Source organism: Mytilus californianus, unplaced genomic scaffold (genome assembly GCF_021869535.1).
Source record: "Mytilus californianus isolate M0D057914Y unplaced genomic scaffold, xbMytCali1.0.p SCAF_28, whole genome shotgun sequence".
NCBI lineage: Eukaryota > Metazoa > Mollusca > Bivalvia > Mytilida > Mytilidae > Mytilus > Mytilus californianus.
The window spans coordinates 2,641,043-2,660,672 of NW_026262677.1; the positions used below are offsets into that span (position 1 = coordinate 2,641,043).

Genomic DNA, 19,630 nt, shown 5'->3' on the forward strand with positions numbered 1-19,630 from the left:
TATGTCTATGAGCTGATAGACAAAAAACTTTCACCAATCAGAATATGTGTTACATCCAGATTAAATTATAAAGAGATAAACATAATCTGCAACTTACATATAAAGACTAAATTTTCTATAACAGTCTAAAGCTGAAATGTTTGCTATGCTACTTTTATATATATCGTAGTTATTAACATGATCATACTCATCTTTAATGACTGGTATAAATTACACAAATAGAAAAAAAAATCGATTTCTGGAATTGACCATCTCCTCTTACCACGTGTATCTCTGTTCATAAATAGACATCGATTATGAAAGGCACCAGCAGTAACGGTCAGACATGATATATCAGATAGAATTACAACGTAAATGAGAGGGGAAAAATACCAAAGGGACATTCAAACTCATAAGTTGAAAATAAACTGACAAGGCCATGACAAAAACAAAAAAGACCAAAAGAGAAAAAAACAGTATACAAAACACAAGATAGAAAACGAAAGACTAAGCAACACGAACCCCCACCAAAAACCGGGGATGATCTCAGGTATAAAAAACCTAACGGCAAAGTTGACATAACGTGCATTCGGCTTATCTTTTAAGGTACCTGTTAGTCATTTTGTTCCATACTTTTGTAAACATCCCTGGCTTTCAAATGTTCAAGTTTGGGCGTTCTTGATGAATGTTAATTAAAACATAACGCTTCAAACACAAGACATTCATAAAGTGTTATTGTCAATAACTGACAAACTGGAATCACTAACCATCAATAGAAAACACATAATCATTTGAAAGCATGTCTTATAATTTTTTGATATATCTTAGTAAATCTAGCACATTATAATCCAATTTATTTACACAACATTTACACAAAGACATTTTTACCTAGGAATGTGTGGTAATGAGAAGGAAATAGAAGAAAATATTATACAAGCAGGTAAGTAACGTGTTTTTACAATAATAAACGAGATCTGAAACGTGAAATACGTACATGAAGTCAGAAAGGCTTTTTGTGGTCAAATCTTAATCGACTGACATAATGTTAAAAGTTTTAAAAAGATTTTGATCGAAAGTGACTACAGGCATTAAAGTTTTGTTCAAAAGTTCTGAGAACACCAAAGGTGCTAGGATTTGCATAAGATGCGTTCAGAATAAACCAGACTTAAGGTACAAAATATCGTTTTGAATTTGTCAAATTGTGTTTAGATTTGTTTTCACAACGTAAGAAACTTTCTCAGTATTTATTAAGGGCTTCTCAAAATTTCAGCATTAAATGCGAAACAACTAAGAAACATTTCTGTTCGGTCTTTTAAACATAATTGTAATATCTTTTTCATTCCAGAACGTTTACGAATACTTTTATTTTATTTTTTTACTAATTTTCAACAACAAATTGATGTTGTGAATATAAGTAATTGTGGTAACCGTTTTTGATTCTAATTTTACTGTGCACTGATGTTCGTACTGACGAGTAGATAACATCAATGTTTCATTTTCTTATCAATTAGAGTTACCGAAGTATTGAAACCAGTACTATTGTAGGTTTTTTTTTTCTCCTGATATCTGCTCCGAAAATCTATTAACTTTTCAAATTATAAAACTCTACAAAATCTGTAAATATGTTTCTGCTTCGCTGCGTTAAAGACCCATTGGTGGCCTTCGGCTGTTGTCTGCTCTTTGTCGGGTTGTTGTCTCTTTGACATATTCCCCATTTCCATTCTCAATTTTATTCTTTTTCTGTATCATTTAAAATTGATCCGAATATTATTTTCTATATCTGTATCTATTTTGTTTTATATCAGTATATTTGTATATCATTATTTAAGTTTGAATGTCAAAAAAGGGAGTGATATCTTCAATCTTAACTTCAGAGTAATCAACTTTCCACAAAAAAAAAAAAGAAATTGTCAATTTCCTCTGTATTTGTTTTGCGCATAGGGTAGAAATCCATGAATTTGTTTGAAATTGGAATTTCTATTATGTAAAAACTAAATACTAGACTTATGACACTTTTAATGATTTTATATGGTTCAAAATGGGAGTCAATGCTTAAAATTGTTGGAATAAAAAAGTATAAAATAAATACCGAACTCCAAGGTAGATTTAGATAAGGTAAATTTCATAAAAACTGATGATTTAATCATGGTTTAATACATAGCTAAACTTCCCACTTGTATGACAGTTGTTAATAGTTTCGTTTTATTGATAAAATTGGGTGAGCAACCCAAACATATATGATAGGTTAATATAACAATTATTGAGATTCAGCAACCAAAACTGTGTAAACACACATCACAGACATACATTTTTATTTTGTGGAAAATTTCCCTACGAGGAGTTAGATGGTTAAATAAGACGTTTAGATTAAATGATTGTCTCCCAATCGATATGTCAAACACCCTACCACAGTAGAAAAAATGCACTCACTATACTTTATGCGGTCCGTGCAAACGCAGCCAAGTATTATTTGATGTACTAGGGATGCTTTTATGTATACAATTTTACCACATAAGGTAAGACAATTTTATTAAAATGAATAATTCAGCTATAAAACAATGTTTAGCAATCGGATATCTTCACAGAGCAAACGTATAAACTTGTTTGAAACAGTTTGTAATAGTGAAAATTCTAAAAGGGAAAGTTTTTAACTATAACTATTAGTGCATATTAAAATTATTTCTATTCGCCAAAAAAAAAACCCAGTTTTTAACTGAGATTGATTGAAAAATTGTAAAATGAACAACATCTGACCAGAAAAAGTGTTGCAATAAGTCTAGGATAGTGAATTACTGTTAACTGGGTAGTATTAAACCTAGAGTTCCAAATGGTGAAGTTAAAATCATCCCTTCTAAAATTGTATTGACGCCATCAAGAGTTGGTTGACCGTTATGAAATATCTGTTTCACAGATGACGACTAAAATGTTCCACTTGTCGAAACCACTATCCCAATTTGTTTTCCTCGAATGTGTCTAACCGAATTAAATTTATCACCGGGTTTGTATCACACCAACTTCACCACGGGTGCCATTTGTGGAGCAGGATCTGCTTAACCTTCCGGAGCACCTGAGATTATTCCCGGTTTTGGTGAGTTCGAGTTACTCAGTCTTTAGTTTTCTATGCTGTGTTTTGTATAATGTAATTTCTTGTTGTCTTTTTCCGATTTTTTTGCCTTGCCGTTGTCAGTTATTTTTCGAACTTATGAGTTTGAATGTCCCTTTGGTATCTTTCGCCTCTCTTTTACAAATACCATGATACTGTTTATGATTTTGTACACATAATAGGGAGGTCCATTACAGTTTAAAGATAGCGTTAATAGGTCTCCAGAGGCAAATGTTTCATTTCTGTTCTTTGACAACTCGAAAATTCGATTGAGAGAGAGATGGACACACGTTCGTGAGAAAACAAGTAAACATCGCAGAGTAAAATATTCTGCCTAACTGACAGCAGGTTATATCAGGACATATCTTAAAATGTATTGCATGTGGTTTCTTAAAGTGCAAAGAGCAGGAAATTATGTTAACACGTGCATCTGAAAATGTAAAATGATTGTTAGTAACTATTGATTTGAACATCGACGAAAAAAATATCCAAGTTTTCTTACAAAACATTCAGTTGATATAGACTTCTTCAGACCCCAATGACAGTTTAAGACTTAAGTCTAGCTACTAGTATAAAATGAAGAAAGCAACACAAGACAAACAGGAAAGCAAATGTGAACCCAACATTAGTTGATAGTTATAACTTTGCAATAAACAACATATGATATTTATTAATCCAAGACATAAAATCGGCCAATGTTTTCTTCCATTTATTGTTCGAAGAAGATTTTACTAAAAGCAAATGTCTTGCAAAGTAATATTTTACTAACCATTGTTACACTGCATTGACAAGATTGCATTCGATGTTTATATGACCTAATATAAAACAATAAGAATAGAAGCACACGTTACCCTCGTTAACTTTTGTTTTTATCTGTTGAAATAATGGCAATTAAATTTAGGGAAAATAAGCAACTAAAAGGATTTGAAATGAAACTAGATGGAAAATCTTGCTCGCTAAAAATATGCCAATTGGCAGATGATACTCAATTGTTTTTTAAAAACAAGCGAAGATATAAGTATAGCCCTTAATATTATTGAAACTTTTGGAAGCCTTTCTGGACTTAAATTGAATAGAAATAAAACAGAAGGTTTGCGGCGTTGGAAACTTAAACATTCAAAAGATTAATTTGAAAATATAAACTGGAAACAATCCACATTTAAAGTCGCGGAAAAGGGTATTCAATTAAATTAGAACAGCTTCAACTTGAAGCTGGACGAATTGTAACAGGTTTACCAGTTGTCACATATTGTGAGATAGTCTTTAAAGAGGTTGGTTAGAAAACCTTAGAGGAACGAAGAAAAAGAAGAAAACTACAATGGTTTTATAAAATTCTAAATAATAATGCCCCTGAATTTTTATGTAGCCTTGTGCCCCTAAAATTCAAAGTACAACACAATATCCCTTTCAAAATGGACAAGATACTATTTTACCATTTTGCAGGCTGACACTGACTTCCTGACTATTTATCCCCTCAACAATTAAACTTTGGAATAATGTGAACATGTCAGTTCGAAATGTAGACTCAATATTAAAATTCAAAGTAGAATTAAAAAACCAAGACGTTCGAAATGAGAATGAATCTTAACATTATTAATATGGTCCTAGAAAATTGAATATAATCTTAACCCAATTAAGATTTCTGCGTCCTTCTTGATTTGTGACTTGTTTAGAGCTAACCTTATATCTGATCCAACATGTAAATGTGGTTTGGATATTGAGGACGTACGCCATTTTTTCTTTGATTGTCATTTCTATTTAAACGAAAGGGCTATTCTGTTTAATAGTCTCAGCTGGCTTACCGAAGGCTGCAATTTAGACTTAAAACTATTGGTTTTTGGTAAAGAATTCTGTCCTATGATCAAAATGTGCAAATTGTTAAACAAGTATTCAATTTCATAAAGAGATCAAAGCGATTCCTCGTAGTATAATATCAACATAGGTAAAACGCACATCAATATCATTACCATTATCATCTTAATCTCTGTCTTTCTTTCTTCATTTCCTTTTCATTTTTTTAATATAGTTAAGTATTATTTATGTTTTTTATATTATATAATGAATGCTCACATTCAATTTGTATTGTTATATATATTGTATTGTGGAGAAGACTTTATAAGTATGTTTTACTTGTGTCTGATCCTTTTTTCTTTGAGCAAATAAAACATGTTTAAACTAAAAGTCTAGGTATATATTTTGGATACAATTATCAAGAATGTCATAAATTAAACACAGAGAAGCAAATCGATTAATGTGAAAAATTAATTCAAGGATGGAAGAAAATTGTTTTCACTGAACTAGTACACATTTTTGTTTAGGGGCCAGCTGTAGCCCGCCTCCGGGTGCGGGATTTTCTCTAAGTGTTGAATACCCATTGGTGGCCTTTGGCTGTTTTCTGCTCTTTGGTCGGGTTGTTGTCTGTTTGACACATCCCCATTCCATTTGCAATTTTAATAACATTAATAGGAAAGATTACTGCAGTAAAGTCTTTAATTTTACAAACCTTACATACATTGCATCAAGTATGATAATAACAAATGAAATAAAGCAAAAGTTCAAAAATTTAATATATAATTTTATATGGAATGGGAAAAAAGGTAAAGTGAAACGTACTATATTATATAAACCATATCTTGACGGAAGATAACAAATGATTAATTTAGATTGCTATTTAAAATCATTACAAATCAGAGGAGTTGAAAAACTAATAAAAAAGGAAAATGATAACTGGAAAATTATTCCAAGATTTTACCTCATAAATTTGGGAAAGACTTTCTCTTATTCAGAATGAATTTAACAAATGTAAACATGCTTAACAAAATATATTTAAAATCTTAAACAGAATTCTATAAATAATTAATTAAAACATGGGTAGCAGTAAAAGGAGGTCAAACAATCATACCAAGAATCTTTCTTAAGGTTAGAAACCAATTTATATTGGGAAACTATCTTATCAAAGAAAATGGGAAATGTCTGTTCTTTCAAACTGGATTGATAGTAATATTTTGTACATCAATAATATAATAGATGAAAACGGATACATCTCATCAGAAACTGTACTAAAAATATTAATGAATAAACAAGACTGGATTAGATAATTTTCATTAGTTAAAAAAGCTATACCAAAGCACTGGCAAAATATCCTAATACAATAAAGCTCTTACAAAACTGTTATCACTATAAAAGAAATCGGAAAAGTTAGATATACTACTAAAACAAGAAATTTTACCAGATATGAGCAACAAAGAAGTATATACTTACTTGCAAAGTCAATTTAGACATGATAAACCGATAGGAGTTTTAATGTGGGAAAGAATTCTTCATAAAAAAAAAAATGACTACAAAATGTAAGTCCACATTTGACTTTATTTTTAACTACCTTGAAAACAACAAATTCAAAATGTTAAAATGGAAAATAATACATTATATATTAACATGTAATGAATAACTTTATAAATGGAAAATATTACCAAGTGGTTCGTGCTTCCATTGTAAGCAACATGATGATTATAAGCACTTCTTTTTTCTTGTTCAAATAATGTGCATAATTGGCATAAAATTGAACAACTATTAACATTTTTAAAGGGACATTGGCTGTCAAATTCATGTTCACCGATTTGACTCAAATTCTCATATTTGATTTATAACATACTAAAATGTATATCCAAAAAAAAAGGTATAAAATAAACAATTTACAAGGCATGGGCTCGATTATATGTATCATCATTTCGTGTGTATTTTAGTCTAGATGCCATCTAATTAACTATCGAGTTGACCTGCCGACGGTCATATGAGCGATATAAACATAAATATAGATAAAAATAGATAGCGAACTCGTGCAATTGGATTTTTTTAGGTCTGTTTAATTTCATATTATAGGTTTAGATATATGATAATCATCATTTTTACCTGTATAAGAATGACTTCTTGTGGATCGAATCAGGCAATCAAATGATTTACCTTTGTTTCACTTTCAGTGTTGACATTCTTTTCCTTCTAATAACTGAACACGGATAATTCATGATAATCCATCTATAGCTAAAGAGTTAAATTAAAGGTCACATGAATACGGACTCAATGAGGTCGAATTATTCACTTGCAAGTGAATAATTCATCATCGATGTTTCTTAGCTTATTTTGACGAAATTGAACCATACTGGCTGCTAAAAGCGAATTATTATTTCACTATTTCACTTTCACATAGAAATTAACTTTTACTAATTAAAAAAATTGAAGTAGTACACTTAATGTGTAAAAACAATAACATTCTTACCTCATCAACTAAGACTACTTTTACAAGTTGTGTAAACAAAAAAAAAAAGAAAAAAAAAAGTTCAAAATAGGCTATTGTCGGCAAAAAGCTACTGATGAAGATTCATGAAAGATCATCATCATTTTCGCGGTTCAGTGAAGCTTTAACAAAATTAAATACAATATAGGTGAAGAAACGTATGTATTCCGGTAAACATTTTATTATGCAAAACTGTTCTAATGTATTAATATACCTAACTTTATAGATAAACTTTATTGAATAATTTCCCTAGATATTCAATAACTAATTTACAGGGATTCTTAATAGAAGCTGTAGATGAAGTAAATTGTTAACAGCAAAGGTGCAATAGAATTAATTAATTTGTTTAAAAAAAAAGAAAAGAAGCACACACACGTCGTTGAAGACGACTGAAACAATTACAAAACATTCACAAATTGATAAGCAGCAGTCTAAGACTAAGAAAAAAAAGAACAGAAAATTGAGCAATACAAACTCTCTTCCAAAATCCAGTATACAAATTAAGGGGTCAGCAGTTTATACCTTATCAGTGACACTCGTCGTTTTACACTTTATTCATTCTGTTGATAAAAATTAACGAAGTAGTGTATTGCTATAACAAGACTAACAAAGGCTAGAGGTTCCTGTCTTGGGACAGGCGCAAAAAATGCTGCGGGGTTAAACATATTTAGTGAGATCTGAACCCTCCCTCTTTACCTCTTGCCAATGTGGAATACACAAACACACAGCAATACGCACAGTAAAAGTCCGAGTCTGATGTAAGAATAGGCAACAAAAGAAACTAAGCTTCAGACCTCAATTAAATTTATCGAAAGATTATGTCTTCTTCATATGATAATCATCAACAATTCCTCCCATTAGGGGTTTAGTATCATGCCATCATGAATTATACGAGAACATAAACCGTTTCATTATTAAACCAGGTTCAACCCACCATTTTTTTCTTAAAATGTCCTGTACCAAGTCAGGAATATGGCAGTTGTTATCAAATAGTTCGTTTCTATGTATGTTGGCGTTTGTTTTTGTTGCACTTCAGTGTTCCTGTTGTTCCTTTGTTTCCTTTTATAGTTGATGTGTTTCCCTCTGTTTTAGTTTGTAACCCGGATTTGTTTTCCCTCAGTCGATTTATGACTTTTGAACACCGGTATACTACTGTTGCCTTTATTCATGCCAACAACTGGTTTCAGAATAAATGTGTTTATTTCCAATGCAAAGATCCTAAGTGAATCAATATTAGGTAAAAAAAATGCCATTTTTAATAACTTGACAACAGTATCGTAACTATACCCCTTGTGAATAAATCTGTTTAAAAATTTGGTTAGCTTTTAGGTGACTACATTTTGGTGCTTCGTATAGAATATTACCATAAAAGATGTGAAATACCTGAATGTATAAGATGTCTGCACAATGATTTGTATTTACGAATGATGTCAATACTTGTTCTGAATTGTCTGTGGAGATTTTTAATATTTAGAAATAAAAGAAGGAAAGAAAACTAAAAAATGAAAATGACCAACAGTGCACAAAAAACAACATAGAAAACCCAAGACTGAGCAACACAAACCCCACAAAAACAAACTGGGGAGGGAGGGAAGGGGGGGGGGGGTTGTCTCAGGTGCTCAGGAAGGGCAAGCAGATCCTGCACCACATGTGGCCCCCTGGAGTTGTAAAACTCTCTCAGGCAATATTGACGCTAGAATAGTTTTTCCATTTAGTAACCGTTTGGTGTTTTTGAAATTTTTACATCACTGGCTTTCGAATATTTGGCGTTGGGCGTTCCTGGTGAAGGTTCAACGAGGAAAGCACTTCGTACGAAATTTATTAAGTGTTAATGTTATTTGATAATAAATTGAATTAAAATTTCATTTTGAGTTTAAACTTTCTCGAATGATTTTACACAAAAGCACACGACATTCTTGGCCAGTTGATAATCTTGTTGCATCCAAATGTTATAAAAAGATATGTAGCAACAAGGGTTTCCAATTTAGTACATGGCTAAAAAATATTTAACTTGTGCTTTAGGAAGACTGAAAGAGTTTAAATGGAAAAAAAAATCCTCTCAGCAGCTATAGAGACAAAACAATCCATGTTAATATTGCACTTACACAGTATTTAATAAGTGATTTGATGATTGGCCTATCAAATTGATCGACGGAACAGAACGTTTAAAACATTATGATTTTAAGTAATTTGCTGTAAAATCATCTTCATAACTTTTGAACACTGTGAAGACTGATACGAGAAAAAACTTACATTTTTGGAGATTTAAGAACACCAATATTGCAAGCAAAATTAGACTTAATTTGAAATACATCATCACATATACCAGGATATTAGTTTATGAATACCAAACTCACGTTTTGTTACAAAAGACTCATCAGTGACGCTCGAGTTAATTCAATTATGGAGTTGAATAATATTGAAAACAAAAAATAGAAATGATTAGAATAACATTACTATGCAATAAGAAGGGTTGAAAATGACACAAAATAAATTAAAAAAAAAATAAAATAAAATAACTTAATCGTTGTCATAAACGGAATAGTCTTTCATATTCTTGTAACAACTTTTTCTGATTGTAGAGAATCCATGGAACCTGTTCAGGTATGTTAACAATAGTATATACAGATTAGTAACTTTTGATAATAGATTCAACTATATTTTTACCTTTTAGGGACAACATGTAAAGCTACCATTTTCATCAGTTAAATTCATGCTTCAATATATTTAGAATTAAAAGAAGAAAGAAAAATACCCAGGTTGCAATAATTGTAACCTAATAAAAATCGAATATTTAGACAAAATGTACTATGGCCAGTTGGTATATGCATTAGTTTTTAAATTAGTTTTTTTGAATATTCTGCTATGAAATCTATGCGATATAATCGACAGTTTTTAACTCTCTTTTATAACATACTGATAAATTATACCTTATAAAAGTTGGATGATCCTTACTTTCCACATTTGACAACGGCTAACTGATGAAGGCTCGGGTATTTGCCTCAGCCTTCATCGTCAACAAAATCACAAACATAATGACAAAAAACATAACGCGTCGTATGAATACGAACCTTAATTTCATTCATATATATATCAACTGATTTCTAAAAGCGTTTATTTTTCCTAGTTTGTATCATTTCGTTCCTTAACGATTCTATAATTATGTTTTTTTTATTGAAAAAAAGATTAGTTTACAGTTCTGTCAAGGATATGGTGCGTCCCATGTTCAGCGAGTTTGATAAAAAGTTCGTTGGAAAAGTTCCAAATTGGTTACGTGGAATATCAACGGATGAACCACTTTTCCCTGGACCAGGTAACACTTGTATTAGAAAACAAGTTTACGTTTTCATAACCAGCCCCTGACAACTGAATCAGATTTACCAATATGTTTCGCATTTGCAAAGGAAATGTACTATTGACCACAAAAGGTTTATGTGTTATATTTATCTAAACCTCTATACTAGAAAACTATTATGATATACATACAGTAAAACTTAATCGACTCTAATAAAAACTTTCATTTACGCACCTGATCACGAAAATTTTCTGCTTTGTCTCTCACGCTTTCTGAGATATCTTTGCTTATATTATGGATTTTACAAGTATGCCATACATACTCTTTAAAAAAAACTTCTCATATGTTGGTTCATGTTCTGAGTTAAATTTTTGTTATCGACTGTCTGTACATTTTATCCAAACCCAGCTAAATTTTTAATCTATTTTGTGACCACAAATGTTTTCATTGGTTGTTTATTTTGAGATGAGATTGTACGATTTAGTTTATTAAAAGTCATAGGTTTTTTCATTTGGGTGAGTATTTTAAGCTTCGGCTAAAAAACCTGCTCCACCAAGGTTTTGAAAAAGTAAAACTTAAATCGACACTTAGTGTGTAAAATGGTCACTGTCATGATGAACTGGTTGCACGATACTTACTGCATGTGCTTAAACATATGCTATCTTGGTTTGGTCGTTTTACATTTATTGCATATGATTTCCTAGAAAAATGAACAGTAAGACAGCAGTGGAGTCATTCCGAAAAAAAACTGTCTCATGTAACAAGCATACACACATTCGATCCGTAGGTAAATGATTTCATCGATTCAAAACCAAAACCTGACTAGTCTACCGGTACAAATTTTATCTTTCTTGAATTGATATTGATGAAAAAGAATGTGAACAAAAATTGATGATATTAATGGTAAGAGAAAAGTAAATACTATTTAGGACTACTAGAACAAGAAAATACATCAGCCCCTGATTTAAGATTACATTTTAAACGTCCATGGAATTTTATATCATTTGACAATTATGAAATAAAACCATTCATGTGTCTGTTAAATTAGTTTAAATATTAAGTGGCAAGTCTTTAAGTGTAATGAATAAATGGGATGTAGAGTATAAGTGAAGTAGACAGCAATCTAGCGACATAATAAATTTAAGACATCTGAAGGGCAATGTTCCATCATCAACAACAGATAAGCAACAATAGGAAATAGGCGAAATAAACCAAAGGGACAATCCAATACAAATATATGGCAATTTTCACATTGATTTCACATTCATATATAATAAAGTTGTGATATTTGACAATACTTTAAAAGTATGACTAAAAGACCGTGTCCAATATCAATCACTCTGTCTGTCTATCCGTCGTCACGTCTAAGTGGTATCATGAGTCAAAATTGCTTTAGATGATTTTTGTACTTTCTAGGGACACCGTGATTTCCTATATCAAATCATACACATAAAGTAAACCTTACATTAAATCTAGCAATTGTTACTTCAGCTGCATACAATATATAACACTTACTTTGTTAGGCAGTTGTGCAACCTCCGCTTTTAAGTATATATGATTTTATCTTTAGCTATTAATGTATTGTTTTTACATCTTTTATCATGGTATTGTCTGTTCTTTGAAACACATTTTTGAAAGGAATCTTTTGTATATTATGGCATTGTTTATCAATGAGTTTGTTAACCTTAAATTATCATTTAATGTTATATACGAATTTTCTCTTGATATTAAGACAAGAGTTTATCACAATATAAAAAAAAGGAAAAAGTAGTATACCGCTATTCAATAGTCATAGTTCAATTAAGCAAACACAAATCCCGGTAACAAACTTAAACCGAACGAAACACATCAACTATAAGAGGAAACAACGGAACAACAGAAACACTGAACTACAACAAAAGAAAACGCCAACATACATAGAAACGGACTGTATATAACAACTGACTTGTTATTGATATAAACTATTTTTTTGATCTGGCAAAATTCTTGATTCTATTTGAACAAGCTATTCTGGATTCATTCAATTATTGTTGACCAATATTTACTAGTTGAATCATGTGTTTCAGCATGTTTGTCTTTGCTTCAACTTTTAACCTCCCAAAAACATAACAAGACCATGTGTATTGACATAAGTTATAATTAACATAAAGTATTGATTCGCATTCATAATTTCTATAATATTTCTATATATCAGAATCAAGTACTGACCTAATTGACTTTAAAGAAGATTTTATGATGTTAGTTGATGCTGGTCTTGCATTTAATTCACCATACCCAACGGTACTGCATCCTTCTAGAAAGGTAGACGTTATCCTCTCATTCGATTTTAGCTACCGTGGTACAGATAGTGAGTGGCCGTTTCGGGTAAATATAGTATATCATCAACTGATTATTTGAAGTAAATAGTGCCAACCTCCATTAGCTATTTTTTCTATGCTTATATAAGAATAAAGTATATAATGGCGAGATTTTCTTACAAGTTATAATGTTTTGATTATTTGTTATTCCAGCAGATATTATTTCAAGTGAATATTATACTTCAACCAGTTATTACCTTATTTTCCGCAGTAGACGAAATCGTGAGTCTTACACAATCCAGAGTGTCCTTTTCATTAGAAATACCGAAAACTGATACCACAACTCATAATTATAATCAATTATCGTTTTATCATGAATTACAATAATCGTAAGAGAGTAAGATAGCAATGGTAAAGCGCTCCTGTCTAACCCTGAAACCTTCCTCATCGATAAATATGTACCAGCTGCATCCATTCACATGCCAAGGATGAAAGTTTGAAATAAAATTGTATCTTGTAAAATGATCTACAGGATTATTACCGACTGAAAAAGACGGACATTATTAAAAAAAATTATTACATCAACCAAATATAGGTCACATAGGAACTGATTGAAAATAACAGATTAACCTGAAATTAACCTTAACTTGTAAATGAACTGGTATGTTTTTCAATTAATTAAAATTTTATATATTTACGCATTGCAATAATTTCGGCGACCCGCTATTTACACTTATGAAAACAACCTTGCTCGTATGTCGGTTAGCCGTTTTGTATCATTTACTTTGATAAATGATTTTACAGAACATGCACTTTAAGATTTTTCTGGTTACGTGGCCGTTCCCAACTAGTCATTTATCAGTCAACCATCAGTCGGTAATCTGTCAGACATAAAGCTATTTTATTCAGATGGATGACGGCTCTAATCGTTTACGTCACAAAATACAGTTTCACATAATTTGGAATATTATAGAAAGGAAATGCTTTTATTTGATACATGATATTTATACTAGCATGATGATACCAGTTTGAAATTCAAAACTCAAGAACTTTTATTATTTTGGCTATTATATCAAGATCCGTTTTGGTTATATAGCTCTATACGTTTATACACTCCTGGCTCTCAAATTTATGGGTTTGAGCTTTCCTTAAGCAATACATTTATGAAGAGCAATTTTCATAAATAAGTTGAAAAGAGTCCGCCAAAATAATTGCAAAATCAATAAAAAAAAGAAACATAAAAAACTAAAAGGAGGCCAAGAAGATGCCCATCGAAAATCGGGGTCAATATCAGGTGCTTCAAAAGGTTAAGTATATACTGCTCCACAAATGACTCCCGTCGTGTTACTTATGGTAAGACATATTTGGTATTAAGTTTCAATCAGTTATGTCCCAAAAGAGTAAAAGGAGACGGAAGAATGTCTACGAAAAATAGTAACGTATCCGTGGTTATCTGTGACTCAGATTCAATAACGGTTAGGCAGCTCATGAATGCGCCCGTTATATTCCTAAGTGATGACGTTAAATTTTCCACTCCGAATGCTTGGTTCAACAGCTTCCTTGTAAACAGCAACTTGCTATCAAATTAGCAATGATAGGAAAGGCATCAGGGAGATATATACTTCACATGCAGGATCTGTTGGAATGTTGCCTGATAGAAATGGATAGTTCAAAGTTGAATCATCCTTTTGGTCGTAAATTTTTGTTCCCAATCGACACTTTCTATTGTAAATCTCTAGCTGTAAATCAATTTATGAAACAGATTGTGTTAGTTTCCTTTTGAATTCAATGGAATAGATGCGTTCAAATTAGTCACCAAAAGGAGTTGGTTCACGAAGGGTCCATATTTGCCTTAAAATTCCGGGATATTGAACTTTAGTAATAGAAAATATCTAACGAAAACAAATTCAACTATCTCTGTAGCGTACGAAGAATTGTTGTGTCATAATGACGTCATAATTGTTCACTCTTAATAGAGAAAATCATAAATTTTACTATTTTATTGCCTAAAGTTTTTGATTCAAAAGATATTGGCCTATGCAATGACCATCAATATTTTTTTTTTGGGATGTGTTTTGACCCATATACATCTGGTTACAACAAATTTTTTGGTAGAAGTAATTGTGTACCAAAATTGCTGTAATTAATATAATACAAATCATCCTGAGTTACCAAATTTACCGATTTATGAACCGGCATATTTTTATCATAATGAAGTGTAAATATGGCCAATGTTAATTGATCCAGGGAAAAGTTTTTATATACAATCCCTTTTGAAATATCAAAACAATTGCTTTGAAGCTTTTTAGATAAGTAAAAAAAGAAAAAGTTGGCGCTCACCATTTTGAAGGCATTGTGTACCAATATTTCTGTCATTTAAATATTAACATGATTGTACAATAAATGATATATCAGGACTACCGATTGTAAGTGCCAATTCAGTATTTTTAGTATAATTGGAAAATGTTTGCGCTTCTTATTAAAGCATTAAAAAATTAGTAGTCATTGTGTACCAATATTGATGTCATTTATATCATACAATCCATCTTGAGTTACCAAATTTACTGATGTATGATACCGGCAAAGCATTTTCACGTAGAAGTACATGTATGGTTAGTCATGATTGATACAGGCAATCATTTGTGTAACGCCTTCTATCCATTACTGTCTTTCAACTCTCAATGAATATTGGTACAAGATTAGACTAAATTCATGCGAGCAAACGACATCGATTAATCGAATCAAAATAAAGCAAAACAAAATATAAGGGATAAGAAATATTCCTATCGGATGAATATGTGCAAATATAATTAAATTGTAAAATGAATGTGTATTTCAATTTTAAGCAATTGGAAAAAGCGGAAGAATGGGCAAGAAAAAGATGTATTCCTTTCCCTAAACTAAAGTTAGATACGATAAAGAAAAAATGTAAAGATGGAAATTATGAAGAGGTGTACGTCTTCAAAGAGGATGATTCACCAATTATAGTCCATTTCGTCATGATTAACAAATCGTTTCGAAAAATTGGTAGGTAATGTATTTTCTTTTCACATCTTTTCCTGACAATTATTGTATATTTTGGTATAGAACTTGACATGTAGATAAAACCATTTATTCAATTGATAAATCGCTGAAATGATCGTTGACTTATTTGTGACAAAATAATGTTTTATAAGAGTTGACTTTAACAAGTGCTTAATTTCTTCCATACGGTTTGTCGTTTTTCACGAATCAATCTATCTTAAACATCTGCATGGAAAACCAGTCAACCTACATTTTATTTTAACTATATATACTGTAGAAGATTATATATGTTTGAATGTGAGAAGGGTATACAATATCATTTTCACTGTTGAATATCAGGCTGCTCCTTATATTTAACGTGATGTTCTTGGATATAACCATGCTAACAATAGTTTTTCCGAATGATGTTTTTTTTTTTTTAATTTTGCCTTTTTACTGTACATTGTGTTTGCGTTAGCTTATATCGAAACGTATTCAGTTTGTTTCAGTATCATTTCATTCAACAATTACTTTTTCATGTTGTCTCAGTCTGTTTTTCTTTTAATGTTGCGTCAATATCACGGACATTCATTGATACACTGCTAGAATAGTACGTTGCTTGACAGTATCGCACGTCGATCGTGAGGTGTAAGGTGTAATAAGTGCAATAACAGTAAATATTACATGCACCTTGTTTTATTTGAAATAAAATCTTATCTAATTACAAACATTGTTTTGTTTTAGGTGATGGCAAACATGATTTTGATATAAATTCCAATTATCACACAATGAGATTAAATTATTCCGAAGAAGAATACAATAAGTTAAATTCCTTGGTCCAACACAATGTTCTGGAAAACGAAAAGAAGATAGTCGATTGCATTTCGGAAGCAATTCACCGAAAGCAAAAAAAAAAAAAAAAAAACAGACTATGGAAGGAATGAATGTCAAAAATGGAAAACAAAGACAACATTTTAGAGTCCTGAAACTGAATTGAAAAATATATATCATAATGTAAAGAGCACGATGATAGAAATGAGGATAATTTTACGTTTTTTTCATGGAGAATACTTACGATTTTAAACTTGGAAATGGTGCAACTGAATGTTTATTGTAGTCCTTTTTGACTCATCTTATTTATTGTCCGAATAAGATTGATAATTCTGTAAACCCTCTAACTACAATCTCGCCCCCTTTTCCGGAATATGAACTATCGAATTAGACTCATTACCGAGTTTGTACTAACATGAGCAACACGACGGGTGCCACATGTGGAGCAGGATCTGCTGACCCTTCCAGACACCTTCGATCACCCCCAGTTTTTGGTGGGGTTCATGTTGCTCAGTCTTTAGTTTTCTATGTTGGGTTTTGTGTACTTTTCCTTTTTTAGCTATGGCGTTGTCAGTTTATTTTCGATTTATGAGTTTGAATGTCCCTTTGGTATCTTTTGCCCCTCTACTAGCAGGGTTAATAAACAATTGATCATCCAGGTGTGATATTTGATGTACAAGTGACCTTTGGATATGGAAAATCAATCATACAAGAAATGAAAATATAACTTTTCAACAATTTCTTCATGTAGTAAACAAACATATCATAACCACATCACAGCTTAAGGCTTCTTCTGAACATTTTAAGGTCCCTACTATGTATTGGTTACCTAAACTACACAAAAGACCAGTAAAATATCTTTTCATCTCGGCCTCTAGTAAGTGTTCTACAACTAATCTTACAGTGCTTTTAACTAGTTCCTTAACTACTATCAAAGAATTATCATTAACTTTTGTAATAAAATATATGAAAATAGTGAAATTAACTGTTTTTGGAGTGTAAAAATTCTTTAAATGTTTTAAATAAATCACGTGCTTTTGATGGTCCTTTTGATTTTGTTGACAGTTTTGACTTTTCAACTCTTTACCCTACACATCCACACAATCTTATCAAACACAAGTTTTACTATTTAATTAAATGGTTGTTTGGTAAATCTGAATGCAAATATATTTGCTGCAATTCATTTAAAGCCTTCTTCTGTAATGAAAAAGGTAAATATGCTAGATATACTTACTGTGGTTTGATGAGATGATTGAAGCTGCAAATTTTCTCCTTGATAATATTTATGTACGTTTCGGCAACACAGTTTATCGATAGGTTGAGGGTATTCCAATGGGCACTTATTGTGCCCATTTAATAGCAGACTTGTTCTAGTACTGTTGTGAATCACAGTTTATGACCAAACTCAGTAAAGACCCGTCTAAATTGCATTTAATTGATAAATTCAACAACACTTACCGTTATCTTGATGATATTTTTTCGTTAAATAATCAAGAATTTTCTAAATATACTGCCGAAATTTACCCAAAAGAACTTACTTTAAATAAATCAAATATAAACGGTAATAACTGTCCTTTCCTAGATTTAGATATTTCATTTTTACACGGGAAACTACACACTAAAAGTTACGACAAAAGGGACGAATTTTCGTTCCCTATTGTTAATTTTCTTTTTTTGGATGGTGATGTTCCTTTGGCGCCATCTTACGGTGTTAATATATATCACAACTCGTTCGCTATGGCCGTGTCTGTTGTGACGTTTTAGATTTTAATGAACGTAATCTATGTATTGGTTAAATTATTAAGTCAGGGATTTCGTTACCACAAATTACTGAAAACCATTACTTAATTCTTCCATAGATATAAAGATTTGGTTTTGAAGTTTGGTTGTTCCTGTAAAAAAAAATTTCCAAACGGGATAAAACACCCTCATTTTTTCGGAGATGTTGTTTACCGTGCCCGGAAATTTAGAAACGATCCTGGTAAACTTATCGATCCTTTAAATAAACTTATTCTAAAAGGTCACCGATTCAACACTGTAATTAGATCTTTGAATATTTTTTTTATTGGTATTAATATTGATTTTGTTATCAGTAAATTAAAAGCAAAATAAATATTATTGTTATATATATATGCATATTCATGGCTCTATAATCTGTCGATACCTGTATCTTGGCATTGCACAAGGTCATGTTTTTCTCTGACTGTTTATGACGTCTTTACACTAAATCCATTGGATGTTGGATGTGTACTGATTGATAATTTAGTCTTAGATGCATGATTTGTTTTATTAATTGTTATTGGCTTTGAACTAGCTGTCAGTAGCTGCGAGTACTCTCAGATCTGTACTTAGTGTCTTTTTGCTGTTGGGATGTACAAGTACCCGGTCACGTCCACTCTGTGTTTTTGTTAGATGTATTTCTATTTGTATTCATCTGATGAGTTAAGCCTTTTTCAACTGATTTTTATAGTTTGTTTCTATATTGTACTGTTACACCACTGTCCCAGGTTAAGGGGAGGGTTGGGCGCCCGCTAACATGTTTAACCCCGCCACATTCTGTATGTGCCTGTCCCAAGTCAGGAGCCTTTAATTCAGTGGTTGTCGTTTGTTGCTGTGTAACATATTTGTTTTTCGTTCATTATTTTGTACATAAATTAGGCCGTTAGTTTGCTCGTTTAAATTGTTTTACATTTGTCATTTCGGGGCCTTTTATAGCTGACTATGTGGTATGGGCTTTGCTCTTTGTTTAAGGCCGTACGGTGACCTATAGTTGTCAATTTCTGTGTCATTTGATCTCTTGTGGAGAGTTGTCTAATTGGCAATCATACCAC

At 31.4% G+C, this 19,630-nt stretch overlaps 1 protein-coding gene across 7 annotated transcripts in view; it reads left to right on the forward strand.

Annotated features, from left to right (window-relative positions):
* LOC127732822 (cytosolic phospholipase A2-like) overlaps window positions 1–18,917 on the forward strand; it is a 141,084-nt gene extending 122,167 nt beyond the window's left edge. For all 7 annotated transcript variants that reach the window (XM_052241992.1, XM_052241995.1, XM_052241996.1 and 4 more), the window contains 6 exons: window positions 872–919; window positions 9,956–9,977; window positions 10,559–10,686; window positions 12,863–13,032; window positions 15,812–15,992; window positions 16,713–18,917. In XM_052241992.1, the coding sequence (XP_052097952.1) occupies window positions 872–919; window positions 9,956–9,977; window positions 10,559–10,686; window positions 12,863–13,032; window positions 15,812–15,992; window positions 16,713–16,912 (749 nt within the window). In that variant the 3' untranslated portion in view covers window positions 16,913–18,917. The remainder of the gene's footprint in view (window positions 1–871; window positions 920–9,955; window positions 9,978–10,558; window positions 10,687–12,862; window positions 13,033–15,811; window positions 15,993–16,712) is intronic.
* The last annotated feature ends 713 nt before the right edge of the window (window positions 18,918–19,630 follow it).